Source organism: Camelina sativa, chromosome 4, assembly GCF_030686135.1.
Source record: "Camelina sativa cultivar CO46 ecotype springtype chromosome 4, ASM3068613v1".
Lineage (NCBI taxonomy): Eukaryota > Viridiplantae > Streptophyta > Magnoliopsida > Brassicales > Brassicaceae > Camelina > Camelina sativa.
The window spans coordinates 25,231,733-25,255,362 of NC_141883.1; the positions used below are offsets into that span (position 1 = coordinate 25,231,733).

Below are 23,630 nucleotides of genomic sequence, written 5' to 3' on the forward strand. Positions count from 1 at the left end.
TCAGAAAGTCTCAACCTCTTTACGGGTCGTTGAAACTTGAGGAGGTACCAACTCTTTTTCAGAGATTTATATACAAGTACAACAAACAGAGACATATGCCAAAGCGAATCAGTAGAGTTAGTCATATTAAAGTTAACATTTGGATCCAAAGTCATGGAAAATTCAAAGTAATATTATAAAGATGATACTTGACGTCATAATATACACACTTATTTGATGAAAGTTTATGACATAGTTATTCAAGATATTCATCTAGCATATATAGATTTTTCTTAGTTATATTATATCATATTCAACTACTGTTTAGGTCCCAATTTTATAATTTTCTAACAAAAAAAAAAAAAAAAGAAAAATCAACGGTGGAGTGACAACTTGGCGTTGACCAATAGTTTCGTTGCCCCTTGGTACTCTTATTAATTGGGGGGAAATACACCGTTGATAATAATAGTTAGATCTCTAACCAACCACACAGTGGATAATGACACTAGATTAGAGACAAAAAGGAAAGACCTTGGACCATAACATAATAGTGAAGAATCTAACTATCACAAGTAATCGCCGTTGGATCTGTACTACTTGGGAAAACATACACCGTTGATATTTTTAATCATACGTAGACTGTAGCACAGTAGATTACTGAAATAAAAGAAAGACGTTAGAAAGACATAATAATAAGAGCGAAGAAAGAAGACTAATAAAAAAAGTCTACAAACAATCCCAAAAGAAAATCGAAAGGTTGATGATGGCCACGCCACGGCGACGGCGGATGGAGGTGACGAGTACTGAAGCCACGTACGGACACGAGAGAATATCGGAGGATTGTACTTAAGAATTCGCTGGAAGTGTTGTTAATCAGCGATCCAGAGACTGACAAAGTAAGCTCTGGAAGATACTTTTACCGATAAAATAAAATAATAATCTGAAGATTAATTTTGTATCGGTGCTCTCTTAGTGTGCTGCTTCGATGACGTTAGCGTCGGATCGTTCTCGGACCAGAAGGATTGGAAGGCCTAGCTCATTTCCTTGGTACTTTTTTTTGATTCCCAGTTTTTGTTTTATCTTCTTCTAAGTAGTCAAATTCGTTTAATGAGAGAGAGAGAGTCACTTCTTTAATTATCAGAGCATATGCTATTTTATGCAAGTGAAAAATTCCCTGAAGAAAATGGTTTGTTCAAGTATGTCGCTGAGGTAATAATGTTCTTCTCCTGCTTTGCTCTGGAATACAAAATTGATCTTAATTCTTGCATATTGAAATGATGCTCTTCTATATATTCTAAGGCGCTTATTAAATTATGTTTTTTTTCTTGTTTGTAGCATGGAGGGAGTTCAAATGCTTATACAACTACTGAAGATACAAACTACCATTTCGATATCAACACTGATTCTTTTGATGAAGCTTTGGACAGGTTGACTTGCTTTTGCTTCTTTATTTGTTTTCTGCTCGCTTACTAATAATGTTATCTGATCTGCCTTTTTTTGATTGTGTAACCAGGTTTGCACAGTTCTTTATCAAACCACTGATGTCTGCTGATGCTACCATGAGAGAGATCAAGGCTGTCGACTCTGGTTTGCTTTTTTTTTTTTTTTTTTTTTTCACTTTCTTGATACCTCTCCCGTTGAAATTTGTTGATATAACATACTCTAACATGTTCTCTCTTATCCAGAGCATCAGAAAAATCTGTTGTATGATTCTAGGCGTATGCGCCAGGTATTTTCCCTTGCTCTCAAGGACAATTATTGTATTACATCAATCCATTTAGTTAATTACTGTACTACTTTTATATATATCTAAGCCCTGAAAATTTTACAACCCACAAGTGTGTGTTGATGTGTATTTAGCATCTCACTTAATTTTTGTCTTCCTTTTCCGTTGACACAGGTACAAAGGCATTTAAGTAGAACAGACCATCCATATCACAAATTTGCCTCAGGTTCATGTTCGACCCATTTTTAAGGATTGGTTTTGGCTGGCGTTCATAAGAAAAGTTAATGGTCGTTCCCTGCTAAGAAAGTGATAATTTTGCTTAGGTAACATGGATACACTTCATGTACAACCCGAAGCAAAAGGAATAGATATAAGGAGTGAGCTGATTAAATTCTATGATGAACACTATTCTGCCAACATCATGCATCTGGTTGTTTATGCAAAGGGTAGGTTTTGGAGCTAACCCAATACTCAAATCTCTTTTATTTTCAGAACACAGAAGTATAGCATTAACATATATGACATTTATACATGTCTTTCCTCTGGATGTCTTCAGAAAACCTTGATAAAACTCAAGGTCTAGTGGAAGAGTTGTTCCAGGATATTCGAAACACGGACAAGGGTATTCCTAGATTTCCTGGTCAGCCGTGTACTCTAGACCATTTGCAGGTCGTGCTCCTTATTTCAGTGATAGCATTTAACGAGACGAAGATATATACATGTTAAAATGTTGCTAAGGTGTGATGGTGTTTATTTTTCATTGATTTTAGATTCTTGTGAAGGTTGTTCCAATAAGGCAGGGACATGAGCTTCTTGTTTCATGGCCTGTAACTCCTAGCATTCTCCATTATGAAGAAGGACCATGCAAGTACATTGGCCGTCTAATTGGTCACGAAGGCGAAGGGAGTTTGTTTCATGCCTTAAAAATCTTAGGTAGGTTTTCTTAAGGGTCAAACTAATAAATGATTTGGCATGTAATAAATTGAAAAGTTGTTGTAGTCTCCAGCTCTCTCTTTCTGGTTATGATTCTTTACTTTTTTTTGGAGGATAAGTTACGTTGTTTCGGCTGTCGGCTGATAGTCACGAGAAATCATAAAGATTAGTTGTTTCCTGGAATAACGTTTTTGGAGTATGAGTTGTTTCCCCTGTATTAGTCGCTGTGAATATTACAGAGCACTTATTTACATTGCCTCGTAGACAGTTAGAAAAGTGCTTTAGAAAGCTGTTCTTTGTTGTTTCAGCTGTAGATGGTAGCTATAAAAAATATTTCCTATCTTGGTGTGTTGTATAGGCTACACAAAAAAATGATGGTGTCCTGACTATTTTCCGGAAGAGAGTAATATGGGAGGTTTTATTTATTTTTGTGGAGCTGGCTAGGGAAGTGTTTGTCTCAACTGCTTTACTCAAAATAAGTTGCTCAACTGCTTGTATACTTCAATTTTGTGATACAGACCTGTGTATCAGCAGTGCTGCAATTAGTAATCTTGCCTTATTTTCTTAATACTTCCACAGGTTGGGCAACGAGACTGCATGCTGGTGAAGCATGGTTGAGTATAGAGTATTCATTCTTCAATGTTTCCATAACTCTTACTGATTCTGGCCAAGGTGGGTTACTGTATTGTTTCATGTTTTGTTATAACATTCTCAGAAGCTTGTTGTATTGGTGTCTTCATGTCCTATATTACTCAGTACCTGATATGATCTTGAATTTTTGTATTTTGATTTGTACACAGAGCATATGCAAGATATTATAGGATTGTTGTTCAGACACATTAACCTTATACAACAGTCTGGTGTTTCCCAATGGATTTTCGATGAGGTATTGGTATTATTAAGCTGTACATGACTTGACTTATGTTTCCAAATTTTTTCTGTTATTGTCTGCTTTTTAAACTGGCTAGTATTCCTATTGATTCAGTGTTCTTACACAGTTTGATACATTTGTCATTGTTGTTATAGCTCTCAGCTATCTGTGAGGCAGAGTTTCATTATCAAGCCAAAATACACCCAATGTCTTATGCAATACGTATATCATCAAGCATGACGGTAATATAGTATTTTTCAGCTGTTCAATCTATTTCTCATACTTTTCCTGTCATTTAAGCTTCGTTTGTATTTATATCTGTAGTTTGCCTTTACGATGACAAAGAGTAGAATAGATGCTTATCTTATACAATCTCATTACTAGATCACACCCATATGAAGTTTGATCTTTGTGTCTGAAGTTCGGCAACTCGGTTTCTTGGCTAAACATTTCACTTTTTGTTTTAATCTTCTGTTTCTTATTCCAATTTTGTTTCAGATATACCCAACCAAGCATTGGCTAGTTAGATCATCACTGCCATGGAAATTTAATCCAGCTAGTGTGGAAAAGGTTCTCGATGAGCTTTCTCCCAATAATGTTCGGTAAGTCTCGTCTTCTACACTCATAGGTTTTCATTGAACTAAATTTGTATTTGTCCCATTTATTCTGAGGACGGTGCTAAATGTTTTTATTGCTATCAGCCATATGATCTCTATATTAAGTAGTTCAAGAATTGATCTCTATTTGTAGAATCTTTTGGAAATCAAATAAATTTGAAGGTGAAACTGACAAGGTTGAGCCATGGTATAACACTCCTTATTCTCTTGAGAAGATGACTAAATTCACCATTCAGGTTGGGCTTTTGATGTATTGATTTCCTGAAGATCCTTCTATACTTGCATGTTTGATTCAGTATTTTTCTATTACTCTGGAGGAAGTTCAGTTTTGATTTGTGATTAACAATTACAGGAGTGGGTGCAGTCTGCTCCTGAAGTAAATCTGCAGCTACCAACACCTAATATCTACATTCCTACGGATTTTTCATTAAAGGATGTTAAGGATAAGGTTCAGTTCCATCACTCTAGTTACAATTTACAAATGTCTTTAAAATGTATAAAGCAGTAATCTTATGTCAAGTTCTGGAACAGGACATCTTTCCTGTTTTGTTGAGAAAGACATCATTCTCAAGATTGTGGTATAAGCCTGATACAAAGTTCTTCAGACCAAAGGCATATGTTAAGATGGATTTCAACTGCCCCCTTGCAGTCAGCTCTCCAGATGCTGCGGTTCTTTCAAATATTTTTGTTTCTCTGCTAGAGGACTATTTGAATGAATATGGTAAGATTTGATACATTAGAACTCGGTTATTTCTCTTTCAGTATAGCCTTTCTACATTATCACTACTCAGTTATTTATTACAATAGCTCTGCTGGGAGTTCCTTGCTTTATATTGCATTTCTTCTAAGGCAAGTTAAAATATGTTATATTGAAGAACGGAATAAAAATAGATTTAGGTGATAAGCCTTCCTAGTTTTTGTTATTATATCGGGAAAACTGTTTCATCAATCTGTATACTTCTATGTTTCAGCTTATTATGCTCATGTTGCTGGTCTCCGCTATGGATTAAGTCTTTCGAAAAATGGTTTTGAGGTGGGTTTGCACAAACTTCTGACGTTTTCTCGTGTCTTTTGCTCGACGAATTGATCATATTAGACTAACAGTTTCTCATTTCCAGCTCTCTCTTGTTGGCTTTAATCACAAAATGAGTATCTTGCTGGAAGCTATCATTCGAAAGATAGCAAAATTCCAAGTGAAACCTGATAGGTTTTCTGTTATCAAGGTAACCTTATTAGCTAGTAGAGATATTATCCAGTAAGCATTGTACCAGATTTGTTGACTAATAAAAAGTCTACAAACAATGCCAAAAGAAATCGAAAGGTTTGCTTTAAGAATTAAAGCATCCCTTCAATACGTAGACTCTCATTGCTTGTTACTGCTCAATAGACCCAATTTCTTAAGTAGAGATATTATCCAATAAGCATTGTACCAGATTTGCTGAATAATCCATGTTTTCATGCTTCCTTGTCCTATATTATAGGAAACAGTCACAAAGGCATACAAAAATTACAAATTCCGACAACCGTATGAACAAGCAATGAGTTACTGCTCAATGGTATTACAAGATAACTCTTGGCCTTGGACAGAGAAATTAGATGCTCTTTCTTGTTTGGAAGCTGAAGACTTGGCGAATTTTGTTCCAATGTTGTTATCGAGGACGTTTGTTGAGTGCTATATAGCAGGTCGCAACTCATTATCCCTGCTCTATGATATAGTCTTTGGTCTCTAGTCCTTTTTGTTTTTGTGTCAGTCATATAATTAAATAGAAACTCGTTTCAGGAAATGTTGAGAAGAGTGAAGCTGAGTCAATGGTCAAGCATATGGAAGATGTTCTTTTTAATGACCCAAAACCTATCTGTCGTCCGCTACTTCCATCTCAGTTCCTGACAAGCAGAGTTGCAGAGCTCGGAACAGGAATGAAATACTTCTACCATCAAGAAGGCTCAAACCCCAGCGATGAAAACTCTGCTCTAGTGCATTATATTCAGGTACACTTGCGACAAGATTAATACATCTTATTGGCCTCATCAACCAGATTTTGCACGTCTTATAAAGCATTTCTTGTAGATTTTGGTACTTAGACTCATCATGAGTGTAGAAGGTTGCTTCTTGCTAACATAAATTGGTTTCCCAAGAACAGATTCATCAAGATGAATTTTCCATGAATATCAAACTTCAGCTATTTAAACTTGTCGCAAAGCAAACAACTTTTCACCAGCTTAGGACAGTTGAGCAACTTGGTTACATCACTTGTCTTTCTCAAAGGTACATAAATATTTTTCTCATACTTTTGAATGCTCCTGAGTTCTCGCTGATCCATAAATAATTATGTTTCTGCGACACAGAAACGATTCTGGTGTCTATGGTCTGCAGTTCTATGTTCAGTCTTCAGTAAAGGTACCAAACTACCAAACTGTCTTGTCTCTCTGCCACTCGGACTTTACATAACCCTTTCTAGCTAATGCATTAATCTCCTTGAGTTTGCTGTTAAAAGGGTCCTGGACATATTGATTCAAGGGTCGAGTCACTACTCAAGGATCTTGAGCGTAAACTTTACATGATGAGCGATGAGGAATTTAAGGTGAGAAGGCACAACCAAATATTGTATATCATATTTGCTTTGCTGGAACTTAACATTGTGGTGCAACGAGATATCTCACTAATTGACATGACTTGCTACTCAGAGCAACGTAACAGCTTTGATAGACATGAAGCTTGAAAAAGCCAAGAACTTGAACGAGGAATCCCGATTTTACTGGGGAGAGATTCAAAAAGGGACACTTAAATTCAACCGTAAAGATGCAGAGGTATAATAGACAAAACACCTATTACCAACTTTCTTCCTATAGCAATCTCTGAATTAAGAACCTTGTACTTGCATGGAGAGTCTTCTTCAAAGAAACAACTAAGTTGTTGTGTAAATTATTAGGTGGCTGCACTGAGAGGGCTAAAGAAGGAAGAATTGATAGATTTCTTCGACAGATACATAAAGGTTGATGCATTGAAAAAGAAATCGTTGAGTGTATGCGTTTACGGAAACCAACATGTAAAGGAAATGGCATCTGACAAAGACAAAGTTGTGTCACCATCCATAAAAGTCGAAGACATTGTTGGTTTCAGAAACTCTCAACCTCTTTACGGATCGTTGAGCGGATGTGGACAGCTGAAACTGTGATGAGGTCCCAACACTTCTCAAGGGATATACACAAAGGTCCGGCGCTAGGGTGGTGTTTTGAAAAAAAATTACAAGGTTTTAGGCCCTTAATGTTTGAGATTTTGACAAAAAAACACTCCAAATTTCTTAAATCTACAGATAAGACCTTCAAATTATTAAAAAAAAAAAATTTGCACAAGGTCTAAGGAAAATTTGAGCCGGCCACAAACACTCATATACGAAAAATGTGAACAATGTATTTGTTAGAAAACTCTGCATCAGTAACGACTGGTTTATATTTGGATGTAATAAGTGATCGAAATCGGTGAGCTGTACATCAGTACATATATTAAAATGGCTGCCTGTTTAAACCCTCATAGCTTGATAGACAGCTCAAATATCTCACTATTGAAAAATTTCAAGTTAGCTGATCACTGATCTTTCTATCAATCTATTAGGGTTTGAATATGTGAACAGCCTTCCTAGCTGAAAAGAAACTGAAAAGTTTGGTTAATGCAGATTATTATAAGGCGATGGTAGTTGAGATAAAACATATTGATAAGGATCATCGTGGCACTTCATCTGCATTATCTCAGCTATTGATAAGTGCCACGATGATCCTTATCATTATCTCAGCTATTGATAAGGATCATCGTGGCACTTATCAATAGCTGAGATAATGCAGATGAAGTGCCACGATGATCCTTATCAATATGTTTTATCTCAACTACCATCGCCTTATAATAATCTGCATTAACCAAACTTTTCAGTTTCTTTTCAGCTAGGAAGGCTGTTCACATATTCAAACCCTAATAGATTGATAGAAAGATCAGTGATCAGCTAACTTGAAATTTTTCAATAGTGAGATATTTGAGCTGTCTATCAAGCTATGAGGGTTTAAACAGGCAGCCATTTTAATATATGTACTGATGTACAGCTCACCGATTTCGATCACTTATTACATCCAAATATAAACCAGTCGTTACTGATGCAGAGTTTTCTAACAAATACATTGTTCACATTTTTCGTATATGAGTGTTTGTGGCCGGCTCAAATTTTCCTTAGACCTTGTGCAAATTTTTTTTTTTTAATAATTTGAAGGTCTTATCTGTAGATTTAAGAAATTTGGAGTGTTTTTTTGTCAAAATCTCAAACATTAAGGGCCTAAAACCTTGTAATTTTTTTTCAAAACACCACCCTAGCGCCGGACCTTTGTGTATATCCCTTGAGAAGTGTTGGGACCTCATCACAGTTTCAGCTGTCCACATCCGCTCAACGATCCGTAAAGAGGTTGAGAGTTTCTGAAACCAACAATGTCTTCGACTTTTATGGATGGTGACACAACTTTGTCTTTGTCAGATGCCATTTCCTTTACATGTTGGTTTCCGTAAACGCATACACTCAACGATTTCTTTTTCAATGCATCAACCTTTATGTATCTGTCGAAGAAATCTATCAATTCTTCCTTCTTTAGCCCTCTCAGTGCAGCCACCTAATAATTTACACAACAACTTAGTTGTTTCTTTGAAGAAGACTCTCCATGCAAGTACAAGGTTCTTAATTCAGAGATTGCTATAGGAAGAAAGTTGGTAATAGGTGTTTTGTCTATTATACCTCTGCATCTTTACGGTTGAATTTAAGTGTCCCTTTTTGAATCTCTCCCCAGTAAAATCGGGATTCCTCGTTCAAGTTCTTGGCTTTTTCAAGCTTCATGTCTATCAAAGCTGTTACGTTGCTCTGAGTAGCAAGTCATGTCAATTAGTGAGATATCTCGTTGCACCACAATGTTAAGTTCCAGCAAAGCAAATATGATATACAATATTTGGTTGTGCCTTCTCACCTTAAATTCCTCATCGCTCATCATGTAAAGTTTACGCTCAAGATCCTTGAGTAGTGACTCGACCCTTGAATCAATATGTCCAGGACCCTTTTAACAGCAAACTCAAGGAGATTAATGCATTAGCTAGAAAGGGTTATGTAAAGTCCGAGTGGCAGAGAGACAAGACAGTTTGGTAGTTTGGTACCTTTACTGAAGACTGAACATAGAACTGCAGACCATAGACACCAGAATCGTTTCTGTGTCGCAGAAACATAATTATTTATGGATCAGCGAGAACTCAGGAGCATTCAAAAGTATGAGAAAAATATTTATGTACCTTTGAGAAAGACAAGTGATGTAACCAAGTTGCTCAACTGTCCTAAGCTGGTGAAAAGTTGTTTGCTTTGCGACAAGTTTAAATAGCTGAAGTTTGATATTCATGGAAAATTCATCTTGATGAATCTGTTCTTGGGAAACCAATTTATGTTAGCAAGAAGCAACCTTCTACACTCATGATGAGTCTAAGTACCAAAATCTACAAGAAATGCTTTATAAGACGTGCAAAATCTGGTTGATGAGGCCAATAAGATGTATTAATCTTGTCGCAAGTGTACCTGAATATAATGCACTAGAGCAGAGTTTTCATCGCTGGGGTTTGAGCCTTCTTGATGGTAGAAGTATTTCATTCCTGTTCCGAGCTCTGCAACTCTGCTTGTCAGGAACTGAGATGGAAGTAGCGGACGACAGATAGGTTTTGGGTCATTAAAAAGAACATCTTCCATATGCTTGACCATTGACTCAGCTTCACTCTTCTCAACATTTCCTGAAACGAGTTTCTATTTAATTATATGACTGACACAAAAACAAAAAGGACTAGAGACCAAAGACTATATCATAGAGCAGGGATAATGAGTTGCGACCTGCTATATAGCACTCAACAAACGTCCTCGATAACAACATTGGAACAAAATTCGCCAAGTCTTCAGCTTCCAAACAAGAAAGAGCATCTAATTTCTCTGTCCAAGGCCAAGAGTTATCTTGTAATACCATTGAGCAGTAACTCATTGCTTGTTCATACGGTTGTCGGAATTTGTAATTTTTGTATGCCTTTGTGACTGTTTCCTATAATATAGGACAAGGAAGCATGAAAACATGGATTATTCAGCAAATCTGGTACAATGCTTATTGGATAATATCTCTACTTAAGAAATTGGGTCTATTGAGCAGTAACAAGCAATGAGAGTCTACGTATTGAAGGGATGCTTTAATTCTTAAAGCAAACCTTTCGATTTCTTTTGGCATTGTTTGTAGACTTTTTATTAGTCAACAAATCTGGTACAATGCTTACTGGATAATATCTCTACTAGCTAATAAGGTTACCTTGATAACAGAAAACCTATCAGGTTTCACTTGGAATTTTGCTATCTTTCGAATGATAGCTTCCAGCAAGATACTCATTTTGTGATTAAAGCCAACAAGAGAGAGCTGGAAATGAGAAACTGTTAGTCTAATATGATCAATTCGTCGAGCAAAAGACACGAGAAAACGTCAGAAGTTTGTGCAAACCCACCTCAAAACCATTTTTCGAAAGACTTAATCCATAGCGGAGACCAGCAACATGAGCATAATAAGCTGAAACATAGAAGTATACAGATTGATGAAACAGTTTTCCCGATATAATAACAAAAACTAGGAAGGCTTATCACCTAAATCTATTTTTATTCCGTTCTTCAATATAACATATTTTAACTTGCCTTAGAAGAAATGCAATATAAAGCAAGGAACTCCCAGCAGAGCTATTGTAATAAATAACTGAGTAGTGATAATGTAGAAAGGCTATACTGAAAGAGAAATAACCGAGTTCTAATGTATCAAATCTTACCATATTCATTCAAATAGTCCTCTAGCAGAGAAACAAAAATATTTGAAAGAACCGCAGCATCTGGAGAGCTGACTGCAAGGGGGCAGTTGAAATCCATCTTAACATATGCCTTTGGTCTGAAGAACTTTGTATCAGGCTTATACCACAATCTTGAGAATGATGTCTTTCTCAACAAAACAGGAAAGATGTCCTGTTCCAGAACTTGACATAAGATTACTGCTTTATACATTTTAAAGACATTTGTAAATTGTAACTAGAGTGATGGAACTGAACCTTATCCTTAACATCCTTTAATGAAAAATCCGTAGGAATGTAGATATTAGGTGTTGGTAGCTGCAGATTTACTTCAGGAGCAGACTGCACCCACTCCTGTAATTGTTAATCACAAATCAAAACTGAACTTCCTCCAGAGTAATAGAAAAATACTGAATCAAACATGCAAGTATAGAAGGATCTTCAGGAAATCAATACATCAAAAGCCCAACCTGAATGGTGAATTTAGTCATCTTCTCAAGAGAATAAGGAGTGTTATACCATGGCTCAACCTTGTCAGTTTCACCTTCAAATTTATTTGATTTCCAAAAGATTCTACAAATAGAGATCAATTCTTGAACTACTTAATATAGAGATCATATGGCTGATAGCAATAAAAACATTTAGCACCGTCCTCAGAATAAATGGGACAAATACAAATTTAGTTCAATGAAAACCTATGAGTGTAGAAGACGAGACTTACCGAACATTATTGGGAGAAAGCTCATCGAGAACCTTTTCCACACTAGCTGGATTAAATTTCCATGGCAGTGATGATCTAACTAGCCAATGCTTGGTTGGGTATATCTGAAACAAAATTGGAATAAGAAACAGAAGATTAAAACAAAAAGTGAAATGTTTAGCCAAGAAACCGAGTTGCCGAACTTCAGACACAAAGATCAAACTTCATATGGGTGTGATCTAGTAATGAGATTGTATAAGATAAGCATCTATTCTACTCTTTGTCATCGTAAAGGCAAACTACAGATATAAATACAAACGAAGCTTAAATGACAGGAAAAGTATGAGAAATAGATTGAACAGCTGAAAAATACTATATTACCGTCATGCTTGATGATATACGTATTGCATAAGACATTGGGTGTATTTTGGCTTGATAATGAAACTCTGCCTCACAGATAGCTGAGAGCTATAACAACAATGACAAATGTATCAAACTGTGTAAGAACACTGAATCAATAGGAATACTAGCCAGTTTAAAAAGCAGACAATAACAGAAAAAATTTGGAAACATAAGTCAAGTCATGTACAGCTTAATAATACCAATACCTCATCGAAAATCCATTGGGAAACACCAGACTGTTGTATAAGGTTAATGTGTCTGAACAACAATCCTATAATATCTTGCATATGCTCTGTGTACAAATCAAAATACAAAAATTCAAGATCATATCAGGTACTGAGTAATATAGGACATGAAGACACCAATACAACAAGCTTCTGAGAATGTTATAACAAAACATGAAACAATACAGTAACCCACCTTGGCCAGAATCAGTAAGAGTTATGGAAACATTGAAGAATGAATACTCTATACTCAACCATGCTTCACCAGCATGCAGTCTCGTTGCCCAACCTGTGGAAGTATTAAGAAAATAAGGCAAGATTACTAATTGCAGCACTGCTGATACACAGGTCTGTATCACAAAATTGAAGTATACAAGCAGTTGAGCAACTTATTTTGAGTAAAGCAGTTGAGACAAACACTTCCCTAGCCAGCTCCACAAAAATAAATAAAACCTCCCATATTACTCTCTTCCGGAAAATAGTCAGGACACCATCATTTTTTTGTGTAGCCTATACAACACACCAAGATAGGAAATATTTTTTATAGCTACCATCTACAGCTGAAACAACAAAGAACAGCTTTCTAAAGCACTTTTCTAACTGTCTACGAGGCAATGTAAATAAGTGCTCTGTAATATTCACAGCGACTAATACAGGGGAAACAACTCATACTCCAAAAACGTTATTCCAGGAAACAACTAATCTTTATGATTTCTCGTGACTATCAGCCGACAGCCGAAACAACGTAACTTATCCTCCAAAAAAAAGTAAAGAATCATAACCAGAAAGAGAGAGCTGGAGACTACAACAACTTTTCAATTTATTACATGCCAAATCATTTATTAGTTTGACCCTTAAGAAAACCTACCTAAGATTTTTAAGGCATGAAACAAACTCCCTTCGCCTTCGTGACCAATTAGACGGCCAATGTACTTGCATGGTCCTTCTTCATAATGGAGAATGCTAGGAGTTACAGGCCATGAAACAAGAAGCTCATGTCCCTGCCTTATTGGAACAACCTTCACAAGAATCTAAAATCAATGAAAAATAAACACCATCACACCTTAGCAACATTTTAACATGTATATATCTTCGTCTCGTTAAATGCTATCACTGAAATAAGGAGCACGACCTGCAAATGGTCTAGAGTACACGGCTGACCAGGAAATCTAGGAATACCCTTGTCCGTGTTTCGAATATCCTGGAACAACTCTTCCACTAGACCTTGAGTTTTATCAAGGTTTTCTGAAGACATCCAGAGGAAAGACATGTATAAATGTCATATATGTTAATGCTATACTTCTGTGTTCTGAAAATAAAAGAGATTTGAGTATTGGGTTAGCTCCAAAACCTACCCTTTGCATAAACAACCAGATGCATGATGTTGGCAGAATAGTGTTCATCATAGAATTTAATCAGCTCACTCCTTATATCTATTCCTTTTGCTTCGGGTTGTACATGAAGTGTATCCATGTTACCTAAGCAAAATTATCACTTTCTTAGCAGGGAACGACCATTAACTTTTCTTATGAACGCCAGCCAAAACCAATCCTTAAAAATGGGTCGAACATGAACCTGAGGCAAATTTGTGATATGGATGGTCTGTTCTACTTAAATGCCTTTGTACCTGTGTCAACGGAAAAGGAAGACAAAAATTAAGTGAGATGCTAAATACACATCAACACACACTTGTGGGTTGTAAAATTTTCAGGGCTTAGATATATATAAAAGTAGTACAGTAATTAACTAAATGGATTGATGTAATACAATAATTGTCCTTGAGAGCAAGGGAAAATACCTGGCGCATACGCCTAGAATCATACAACAGATTTTTCTGATGCTCTGGATAAGAGAGAACATGTTAGAGTATGTTATATCAACAAATTTCAACGGGAGAGGTATCAAGAAAGTGAAAAAAAAAAAAAAAAAAAAAGCAAACCAGAGTCGACAGCCTTGATCTCTCTCATGGTAGCATCAGCAGACATCAGTGGTTTGATAAAGAACTGTGCAAACCTGGTTACACAATCAAAAAAAGGCAGATCAGATAACATTATTAGTAAGCGAGCAGAAAACAAATAAAGAAGCAAAAGCAAGTCAACCTGTCCAAAGCTTCATCAAAAGAATCAGTGTTGATATCGAAATGGTAGTTTGTATCTTCAGTAGTTGTATAAGCATTTGAACTCCCTCCATGCTACAAACAAGAAAAAAAACATAATTTAATAAGCGCCTTAGAATATATAGAAGAGCATCATTTCAATATGCAAGAATTAAGATCAATTTTGTATTCCAGAGCAAAGCAGGAGAAGAACATTATTACCTCAGCGACATACTTGAACAAACCATTTTCTTCAGGGAATTTTTCACTTGCATAAAATAGCATATGCTCTGATAATTAAAGAAGTGACTCTCTCTCTCTCATTAAACGAATTTGACTACTTAGAAGAAGATAAAACAAAAACTGGGAATCAAAAAAAAGTACCAAGGAAATGAGCTAGGCCTTCCAATCCTTCTGGGTCCGAGAACGATCCGACGCTAACGTTCATCGAAGCAGCACACTAAGAGAGCACCGATACAAAATTAATCTTCAGATTATTATTTTATTTTATCGGTAAAAGTATCTTCCAGAGCTTACTTTGTCAGTCTCTGGATCGCTGATTAACAACACTTCCAGCGAATTCTTAAGTACAATCCTCCGATATTCTCTCGTGTCCGTACGTGGCTTCAGTATCTCGTCACCTCCATCCGCCGTCGCCGTGGGCGTGGCCATCATCAACCTTTCGATTTCTTTTGGGATTGTTTGTAGACTTTTTTTATTAGTCTTCTTTCTTCGCTCTTATTATTATGTCTTTCTAACGTCTTTCTTTTATTTCAGTAATCTACTGTGCTACAGTCTACGTATGATTAAAAATATCAACGGTGTATGTTTTCCCAAGTAGTACAGATCCAACGGCGATTACTTGTGATAGTTAGATTCTTCACTATTATGTTATGGTCCAAGGTCTTTCCTTTTTGTCTCTAATCTAGTGTCATTATCCACTGTGTGGTTGGTTAGAGATCTAACTATTATTATCAACGGTGTATTTCCCCCCAATTAATAAGAGTACCAAGGGGCAACGAAACTATTGGTCAACGCCAAGTTGTCAACTCCACCGTTGATTTTTCTTTTTTTTTTTTTTTTTGTTAGAAAATTATAAAATTGGGACCTAAACAGTAGTTGAATATGATATAATATAACTAAGAAAAATCTATATATGCTAGATGAATATCTTGAATAACTATGTCATAAACTTTCATCAAATAAGTGTGTATATTATGACGTCAAGTATCATCTTTATAATATTACTTTGAATTTTCCATGACTTTGGATCCAAATGTTAACTTTAATATGACTAACTCTACTGATTCGCTTTGGCATATGTCTCTGTTTGTTGTACTTGTATATAAATCTCTGAAAAAGAGTTGGTACCTCCTCAAAGTTTCAACGACCCGTAAAGAGGTTGAGACTTTCTGAAACCAACAATGTCTTCGATTTCTATCAGTGGTGATCGAATTTTGTCTTTGTCAGATTGTATTTCCTTCAAATGCTGGTTTCCATATACGCATATGCTCAAGGATTTCTTATTTGGTGCGTCAACCTTTATGTATTCGTCAAAGAAATCTATCAACTCGTGCTTCTGTAGCTCTCTTAGTGCAGCCACCTAACCATAGACCAAACCCCAACTCATTCCATCGATCGCTTGTATTAACACTTGTTCGAAGAAGACTGACCATGCAAGTACAAGGGTTCTTAATATTGCTTAGAAGTTGGAAAGGAGGAGATTACCTCTGCATCTATGCGGTTGAATTTGAGTGTCCCAGTTTGAATCTCTGCCCAGTAAAACCAGGATTCCTCATCCAAGTTCTTGTCTTTTTCGAGCTTCATGTCTATCAAAGTTGTTACATTGCTCTGAAGAGAAAGCCATGTCAATTAGCGCATCAATGTTTGTCTCAAGTAAAGCAGATATCATCTATAGTACCTGCTTGTGTCACAACTTACCTTGAATTCTTCATCGCTTATATTGTAAAGTTTACTCTCAAGGTCCTTGAGTAGAGACTCAACCCTCGAATCAATATGTCCAGGACCCTATTAACGATAAACTTAAAGGAAGTTAAACAGATCTGCATTAACTATCCAAATTCTGAGTGATAGAGAGGCAATGCAAGTTGGTACCTTAACTGAAGACTGAATAATGAACTGAACACCATAGACGCCAGAATCGTTGCTGTATTGCAGAAAAGAGGGTATGCATCAAACACAACTCAGTAAATATTCAAACACACGAGAAACTCCTATGTACCTCAGAGAAAGTGAAGTGATGTAGCCAAGTTGCTCAATTGTTCTAAGCTGGTGAAATGTGGCTTGCTTTGCAATTAGCTCGAAAAGCTGAAGTTTACTATTCATGGAATATTCATCTTGATGAACCTGTTCGTGGTAAACCAATTTCCGTTAGCAAGAACACGAAGGTCAATTAGAAGAAAAAAAACTCACAAAGAGTCTAAATACCAAGATTTACAAGAAAAGCTTTATAAGACATGCAAAAAACTTCTCAGTGATGCCGCTTAATTATTTCGATGGTTATCGACTTATCGTAGTCACAACTCACAACTATACCTGAATATAATGCACTAGAGCAGAATTCTCATCACTGGAGTTTGAACCTTCATGATGGTAAAAGCATTTTCTTCCTGTTCTGAGCTCTGTAACCCTATTTGTCAGGAACTGGGATGGAAATAACGGACGAAAAATAGGTTTTGGGTCGGTAAAAAGAACATCTTCAATATGCTTGGCCATTGATTCAGCTTCATCCTTCTCAACATTTCCTGAAATAAGACACCACAACCGCTATAAGAAAAGAACGTGTTAGAGACCAAATACAATCATACAGCAGGGATAATGTTGATACCTGCTATATAGCATTCAACAAATGTCCTTGACAGCAGCACTGGAACGAACTTAGCCAAGTCTTCAGCTTCCAAATGAGAAACAGCATCAAGCTCCTCTGTCCAAGGCCAACTCTTGTCTTCTAATACTAGTGAGCAGTAATACGTTGCTTGTTCATATGGTTGTTGAAATTTGTAATTTTGGTATGCCTTTGTGACTGTTTCCTATTACAGGACAGGGAAGCAGAAAACATGTATTCGGTAAATCTGTTCACAGGGCTGATTGTCAAGATCTTACCACGTACAGCCCTTAAAAGGAGAGTCGTGGTAATTTGGAAAGAGGGACGAAGTATAATAACAAGGTTACCTTGATAACAGAAAACCTGTCAGATTTAACTTCGAATCTTGCTATCTTTTGAATGACTGCTTACAGCAAGATCCTCAATTTGTGATTAAAGCCAACAAGAGACAACTGGAAATGAGAAACTGTAAGTCAAACATAAAATTTACTGAGCAAAATACACAAGGAAACGTCAGTGTCCTTGTACAAACCCACCTCAAAACCATTGTCCGAAATTCTCAATCCATAGTCAAGACCAGCACTTTGAGCATAATAAGCTGAGACATCAAAGTAAAGATTGACGAGAACTACAATAAAATTTCCTTTCCACATATTTATCATACCAATTTCTTGATAGATATCACGAGAAACCCGTAGTTGAAAGAGAAATAACCGAAAGAGGTCTATCTATCAAATCTTACCATATTCATTCAAATAGTCCTCCAGCAACCAAACAAAAATATTTGAAAGAACCGCAGCGTCGGGAGAGCTAACTGCAAGGGGGCAGTTGAAATCCATCTTAACATATGCCTTTGGTCTGAAGAACTTTGTATCAGGCTTATACCACAATCTTGAGAATGATGTCTTTCTCAATACAACAGGAAAGATGTCCTGTTCAGATTACGTGACATACGATTACTGCTTCATGCATTATAAACTCTAAAAGACAGTTGTAAATTGTAACTAAAGTGATGGAACTGAACCTTATCCTTAAAATCCTTTAATGAAAAGTCTGTAGGAATGAATACATTAGGTGTTGGCTGAAGCAGGTTTACATCAGGGGCAGACTGCACCCACTCCTGTTTGTGTTAAGCACCAACCAAAATTGAACTTCTTCCAGAGTAAGAGAAAAATATTGAATCAAACAGAATATAAATTCGAGCAGAGGAAAAATAAATATGCAAGTATAATCAGATCTTCAGGAAATTATCAAATCATAAGCCAACCTGAATGGTGGATTTGGTTATCTTCTCAAGATGATACGCAGTGTTATACCATGGCTCAACCTTGTCAGTTTGTCCTTCAAATTTATTTGATTCCCAAAAGATTCTACAAAAGTACAAATACAATGGCATTAGATTCTGCGACACAACGAGCTTACTAGGCCATCAGCAGTCAGCACTGTAATGCTTGAACTACATGTAGATTTTATGAACATGACTATGACACATTGGGGACTGAGGGATTCTTAAACAAACCGCCAAAAAGCTAATGTAAATTTTTGCATTAAAGAAATCATATGGTCGATAGCAATAAAAACATTTATTTAGCACCGTCCTCAGCTTTCTCAAAATAAATAGTATATATACAAAATTTGGTTGGTGAAAACCTACGAGTTTATAAGACATTTAGAGGATAGTACGCACCAAGGAAAAACAAAACATTCCCGGAACAGAGACTTACCGAAAATTATTGGGAGAAAGCTCATCAAGAACTTTTTGTATAATAGCTGGATTGAATTTCGAAGGCAGTGATGATCCAACCAGCCAATGCTTGGTTGGGTATATCTGAAGGATAGTTGCAAAAGGACACGGAAGATTAAAGAAAAAAACAAAGAAGTGAAATATTCAGCCACAAATGGGTTTCCAAACTTCAGTCATAACGAGACGACAAAAAAAAAAAAAAAAAAAAAAAGACTTCAGTCATAACGATCAAACTTCATATGGGTGATCTACTGATGCTTTATAAGACTGTGAGAGGTGAGCATCTACTATACTTCTTGTTCATCGTAAAGACTACGTCTATAAATATAGCAGAAGTAGGTATACAAAAAGCTAAACGATAGGAAAATGTATGAGAAGTCGATTGAACTGCTGAAGAATATAATTACCGTCATGTTTGATGAAATATCCACTACATAAGAAATTGGGTCTATTTTGGCTTGATAATGAAATTCTGCCTCACAGATAGCTGAGAGCTTCCACAAGACAACAACAATAACCGATGTATCAGGCTCTTTCAAGACATAAATCAGTAGGAATACTGGCCAGATTAAAATCAGACAATAACACAAAAGGTGGAAAAATAAATCATACAGCTTAATAATACCAATAATACCTCATCGAAAATCCACTGGGAAACACCAGACTGTTGTAAGACTTTAATTTGTTTAAACAACAACCCTAAAATATCTTGCATGTGCTCTGTATACCAATCAAGAAACAAAATCAAACCAAATCCAGATAATATCAGGTTCTGACTAAAACATCAAGCACACCGATACCATCTATTCAACATAAGAAAGATTGTTGCGAGCTTCCGTGGTCAGCATAACATAAAACAAAGACGAATACAGAAACCCACCATGGCCAGCATCAGTAAGATCAATCGAAACATTGAAGAAAGAATATTCCATACTCCAGTCTGCTTCGCCAGCATACAGTCCTGTTGCCCAACCTGTGAATAAAAACAAGGAGAATTAAGATCAAGCAAGAAACACCTTCAAAATTAATACAGAGGAAAAATTAATTTTTAACTTCTCGTCAGTCACTATTAGCAGCAACAGCTTATTCTTTAAGAAAATTAAGATATAAGTTTGAAGACAACAATTAGAGATCTGAAGCCTACTTTGAAGTTTGTTACCTCTTTAAGATAGAAACTGCTAAAGAGTTTATTAATTTGGTCCTCAAGAAAACCTACCCAAGATTTTTAAGGCATGAAACAAACTTCCTTCACCTTCATGACCAATAAGATCACCAATATACCTGCATGGTGCCTCTTCATAATGATAGATACTAGGAGTCACAGGCCATATAACACTAAGCTCATGACCCTGCATTATTGGGACAACCTTCACAAGTACCTAAAACCAATGGAAACAATCACCGCAGAAGATACCACCTCAGAAACGTTCTAACATGAATTTATCTTCGTTTCTTGTAAATGCTAAAGCTAAAGTAAGGAACAGAAAACCTGCAAATGGTCTAGAGTACACGGCTGACCAGGAAATCGAGGAATATCCTTGTTGGTGTTTCGAACATCCTGGAATAACTCTTCCACTAGACCTTGAGTTTTATCAAGGTTTTCTGAAGACATGCAGAGCAAAGAGATGTATAAATGGTATATATACTAAATAGTTTTGTTTTCTGAAACTTTACCAAAAAAAAAAATCGAGTATGGGTTAGCTTCAAAACCTACCCTTGCCATAAACAACCAGATGCATGATGTTGGCAGAATAGTGTTCTTCATAGAATTTCATTAGTTCACTTCTTGTATTCACTCCCTTTGCTTCTGGTCGTCCATGAAGTGTATCCATATTCCCTACGGAAGATTATGACTTTCTAAGTACGATAAAAAAAAAAGTTGGGAAGGACCAGTGACGTTTCTTATGCATCAGAACACCAGTTAAGAACAAATAGAACATAAACCTGTGTTAAATTTGTGATATGGATGGTCTTCTCTACTTAGATGCTTCTGTAACTGCAATAAGGAAGACAAAACTCAACTTAGATGCTACATACACATCAACAGACTTGTGGGCAATCAATATGAAGGGCTTAGATATTAAGTACTACAAGTTCAAAGAAAAACCAGTGAAATGCATTCTTCAGTGCCAATAATAACTAGATGGATAGATATAGTACGGTATATGTTGTTGAGAGAAGGGGTCAATACCTGGCCCAAACGCCAAGAATCTGACAACAAGTTTTTCTGATGCTCTGGATGAGAGGGAACTTGTTAGAATTCGTTGTATTTTAATAAAAGTCAACACACAGGGGAGCTATCAAGAAAGTCAAAAGCAAACCAGAGTCGACAGCCTTGATCTCCCTCATGGTGGCATCAGCTGACATCAATGGCTTGATAAAGAACTGTGCGAACCTAGTTAGACAAATAACATAACAATCCGACATATTCAAAAAGGCAAATCAGATAACATTAGTAAGCAAGAGAGAAAAGCAAATCCAAGTCAACCTATCCAAAGCTTCATCAAAAGAATCAGTGTTGATATCGAAATGGTAGTTAGTATCTTCAGTGGATGTATACGCATTTGTGCTCCCTCCATGCTACAAACAGATAAACTCCAATAAGCACATTCCAATTATGAGCAAGATTATATATAACAGAGACAAGACAGATAAGAGAAGAAGGTTACCTCTGTGATGTACTTGGAATAGCTATCTTCCTCTGGATATTTTTCACTTGCATAAAACAGCATATGCTCTGAATCCCCACCAGCAAAAACAATTAAAAGAGCAGAAGTTATTCACCCCATGGCCCATTGATTGAATCCTGCGATGATTATAAAATAGAACCACTAAAACGAAAACAAAGAGTACCAAGGAAGTGAGCTAGGCCTTCCAATCCTTCCGGGTCCGAGAACGACCCGACGCTAACGTTCATTGAAGCAGCACACTACGAGAAGCAGGCAAACATAGAAGAAATATTCAGCTATAATTTTTAGAATCAAAAATCAAAACAGTGAAGAATCGAGAGCTAACCTTGTCAGTCTCTGGGTCGCTGATTAACAACACCTCGAGCGAATTTTTGAGTACAATCCTCCGATACTCTCTCTTGTCCGTACGTGCCTTCAGTATATCGCCACATTCACCCGACGCCGCCGTCGCGTTTCCCAATCCAACCGCCATCTCCGTCCGATGATATTACTTTGGGATTGGTTTAGTTAGTGGTCTTCGCTCTTATGAATACTGTTTGTTCAACGTCTTTTTCTAATTTTTTTCTAACAACATGAGAGGAAAGCAACAACTCTGAGTCTAAATTATCTGGTGTGGTAGAGTCTACGTAGGATTCTTTTAGTCTGTATCTGAAAATTATCAACGGTGTATATTTAATCTAAAAAAACGATCGACGGTGTATATTATCCATGTTGATACTAACACAGATAGGGCAACATCATTAAAAACTTGGCACACGTGGTCTTTGATAATATATTAATGAATAATGATGATCCTCTAGCGGCCGTTGATTTAACGAAAGCATATGTAATCGAATTTCCGAGTCAAAATAAAATAAAAAATGACTAAATGGGCCATTTGTTGCTGAATCTAGCATTTAAACAGAATTTCGTACGTAATACCAACAACAAAATGCCCAAATTCAACAAAATATTATATAGGAATCGAAGATGACGTTGATTCATAACAGAAGAAGAATTACAGGTCTTACGTTTCATGCAAGGTGGAGAAAGGGGAATCTCATTTTAGACTAATTTTTTTTGAATTAACTCTAAAAATAAATGAGATATTTGACCAGAATATAAATGAGAGACATAAACTGAAAATAGGAAGGCAAATCCATATTTCCGTTTTAAACTTTTTAATGAATGCTTTTATTTCTTTCCAGTAGTATATAAAGAGAGCCTTCTCTTCCACCAGATGATAACACACCGCATCTCACTATACTTACGACATCCACATATATACACCCAACTGTTAACCAATCAACGTCCGGAATGGTTTCGATTTATATAGGTTAACATGCCAAGTGACTATATTAGCACAAGGCTTTTGAAGGCATCAGTAACGAGTGGTTTATATTTGGATGTCATAAGTGTCGAAATTGGTGAGCAACATGTATTAAAATGGCTGCCTTTTCAATCCCTCATAGCTTGATAGAAAGCTCAAAGATCACATTCTTTAAAATACTCGAGTTAGGTGATCACTGATCTTTCTATCAAGCTATTAGGGTTTGAATATGCGAACAGCCTTGTGAGAATCCTTCCTATAACTAGCTGATCATTCATCCTGACTTCTTCAATTCGTCAAAGAAGAAGAAACTGAAAAGTTTGGTTAATATTGTAGATTATAAGTCGATATAACTCCTCAATTGACCTGCAATAACCAAACTTTTTTATTGTTCCATCTTTTTGTTGAGTTAGTCAGGATTAACCAAGAGAAGGATATGATAAAAGCTTTGGATTTAGAGGTGTAGAGGGTTATAAAGTCTTATAACAAGAAACTTAATGAGCATGTGTTACTGTTTTGTATTGTGTCTACAAGATTGCAAGAGGTAACTGTCGGTTCTGTCATTACATGTGCTCTCTAAAAACAATCCAATTGCTTTTTCTGTTGATAGCAAATAATTACCAA

The 23,630-nt window shown here is 36.3% G+C and overlaps 2 protein-coding genes and 1 pseudogene across 8 annotated transcripts; 1 reads left to right on the top strand and 2 right to left on the bottom strand.

Moving 5' to 3' along the window:
- The first annotated feature begins 989 nt into the window (after positions 1–989).
- On the top strand, positions 990–7,480 carry LOC147946178 (insulin-degrading enzyme-like 2). Its single transcript, XM_087510689.1, has 25 exons — positions 990–1,026; positions 1,121–1,188; positions 1,315–1,406; positions 1,493–1,566; positions 1,665–1,708; positions 1,880–1,931; positions 2,029–2,151; positions 2,262–2,374; positions 2,476–2,638; positions 3,218–3,310; positions 3,439–3,524; positions 3,665–3,751; positions 4,008–4,111; positions 4,260–4,362; positions 4,479–4,574; positions 4,658–4,847; positions 5,098–5,159; positions 5,245–5,349; positions 5,608–5,809; positions 5,907–6,115; positions 6,268–6,392; positions 6,473–6,524; positions 6,622–6,708; positions 6,812–6,934; positions 7,057–7,480. The coding sequence occupies exons 2-25, from the start codon at positions 1,126–1,128 to the stop codon at positions 7,300–7,302; spliced, it is 2,694 nt and encodes an 897-aa protein (XP_087366815.1). The 5' UTR covers positions 990–1,026; positions 1,121–1,125; the 3' UTR covers positions 7,303–7,480.
- A 695-nt stretch (positions 7,481–8,175) lies between these two features.
- Positions 8,176–15,196, bottom strand: LOC147946179 (insulin-degrading enzyme-like 2). 6 transcript variants are annotated; one of them, XM_087510690.1, is made up of 26 exons: positions 14,956–15,196; positions 14,803–14,878; positions 14,641–14,708; positions 14,423–14,514; positions 14,263–14,336; positions 14,122–14,165; positions 13,899–13,950; positions 13,679–13,801; positions 13,456–13,568; positions 13,192–13,354; positions 12,520–12,612; positions 12,306–12,391; positions 12,079–12,165; positions 11,719–11,822; positions 11,468–11,570; positions 11,256–11,351; positions 10,983–11,172; positions 10,671–10,732; positions 10,481–10,585; positions 10,021–10,222; positions 9,715–9,923; positions 9,438–9,562; positions 9,306–9,357; positions 9,122–9,208; positions 8,896–9,018; positions 8,176–8,773 (listed from the first exon to the last, which is right to left on the bottom strand). In XM_087510690.1, the coding sequence occupies exons 1-26, from the start codon at positions 15,091–15,093 to the stop codon at positions 8,528–8,530; spliced, it is 2,913 nt and encodes a 970-aa protein (XP_087366816.1). In that variant the 5' UTR covers positions 15,094–15,196; the 3' UTR covers positions 8,176–8,527. The 6 variants fall into 6 exon arrangements, with proteins under 6 accessions (XP_087366816.1, XP_087366817.1, XP_087366820.1 ...); XM_087510691.1 differs by having other exon boundaries at positions 13,192–13,342; positions 14,956–15,160; XM_087510694.1 differs by having other exon boundaries at positions 12,516–12,612; positions 14,956–15,158.
- A 415-nt stretch (positions 15,197–15,611) lies between these two features.
- On the bottom strand, positions 15,612–22,302 carry LOC104784127 (insulin-degrading enzyme-like 2; annotated as a pseudogene). The gene is made up of 26 exons (XR_015597121.1): positions 22,023–22,302; positions 21,861–21,936; positions 21,677–21,744; positions 21,496–21,587; positions 21,329–21,402; positions 21,199–21,242; positions 20,952–21,003; positions 20,722–20,844; positions 20,497–20,609; positions 20,224–20,386; positions 19,888–19,980; positions 19,642–19,727; positions 19,415–19,501; positions 18,988–19,091; positions 18,531–18,633; positions 18,288–18,383; positions 18,006–18,195; positions 17,800–17,861; positions 17,611–17,715; positions 17,267–17,468; positions 16,975–17,183; positions 16,661–16,785; positions 16,534–16,585; positions 16,360–16,446; positions 16,147–16,269; positions 15,612–16,021 (listed from the first exon to the last, which is right to left on the bottom strand). The product of XR_015597121.1 is annotated as an insulin-degrading enzyme-like 2 (transcript).
- Between the last annotated feature and the right edge of the window lie 1,328 nt (positions 22,303–23,630).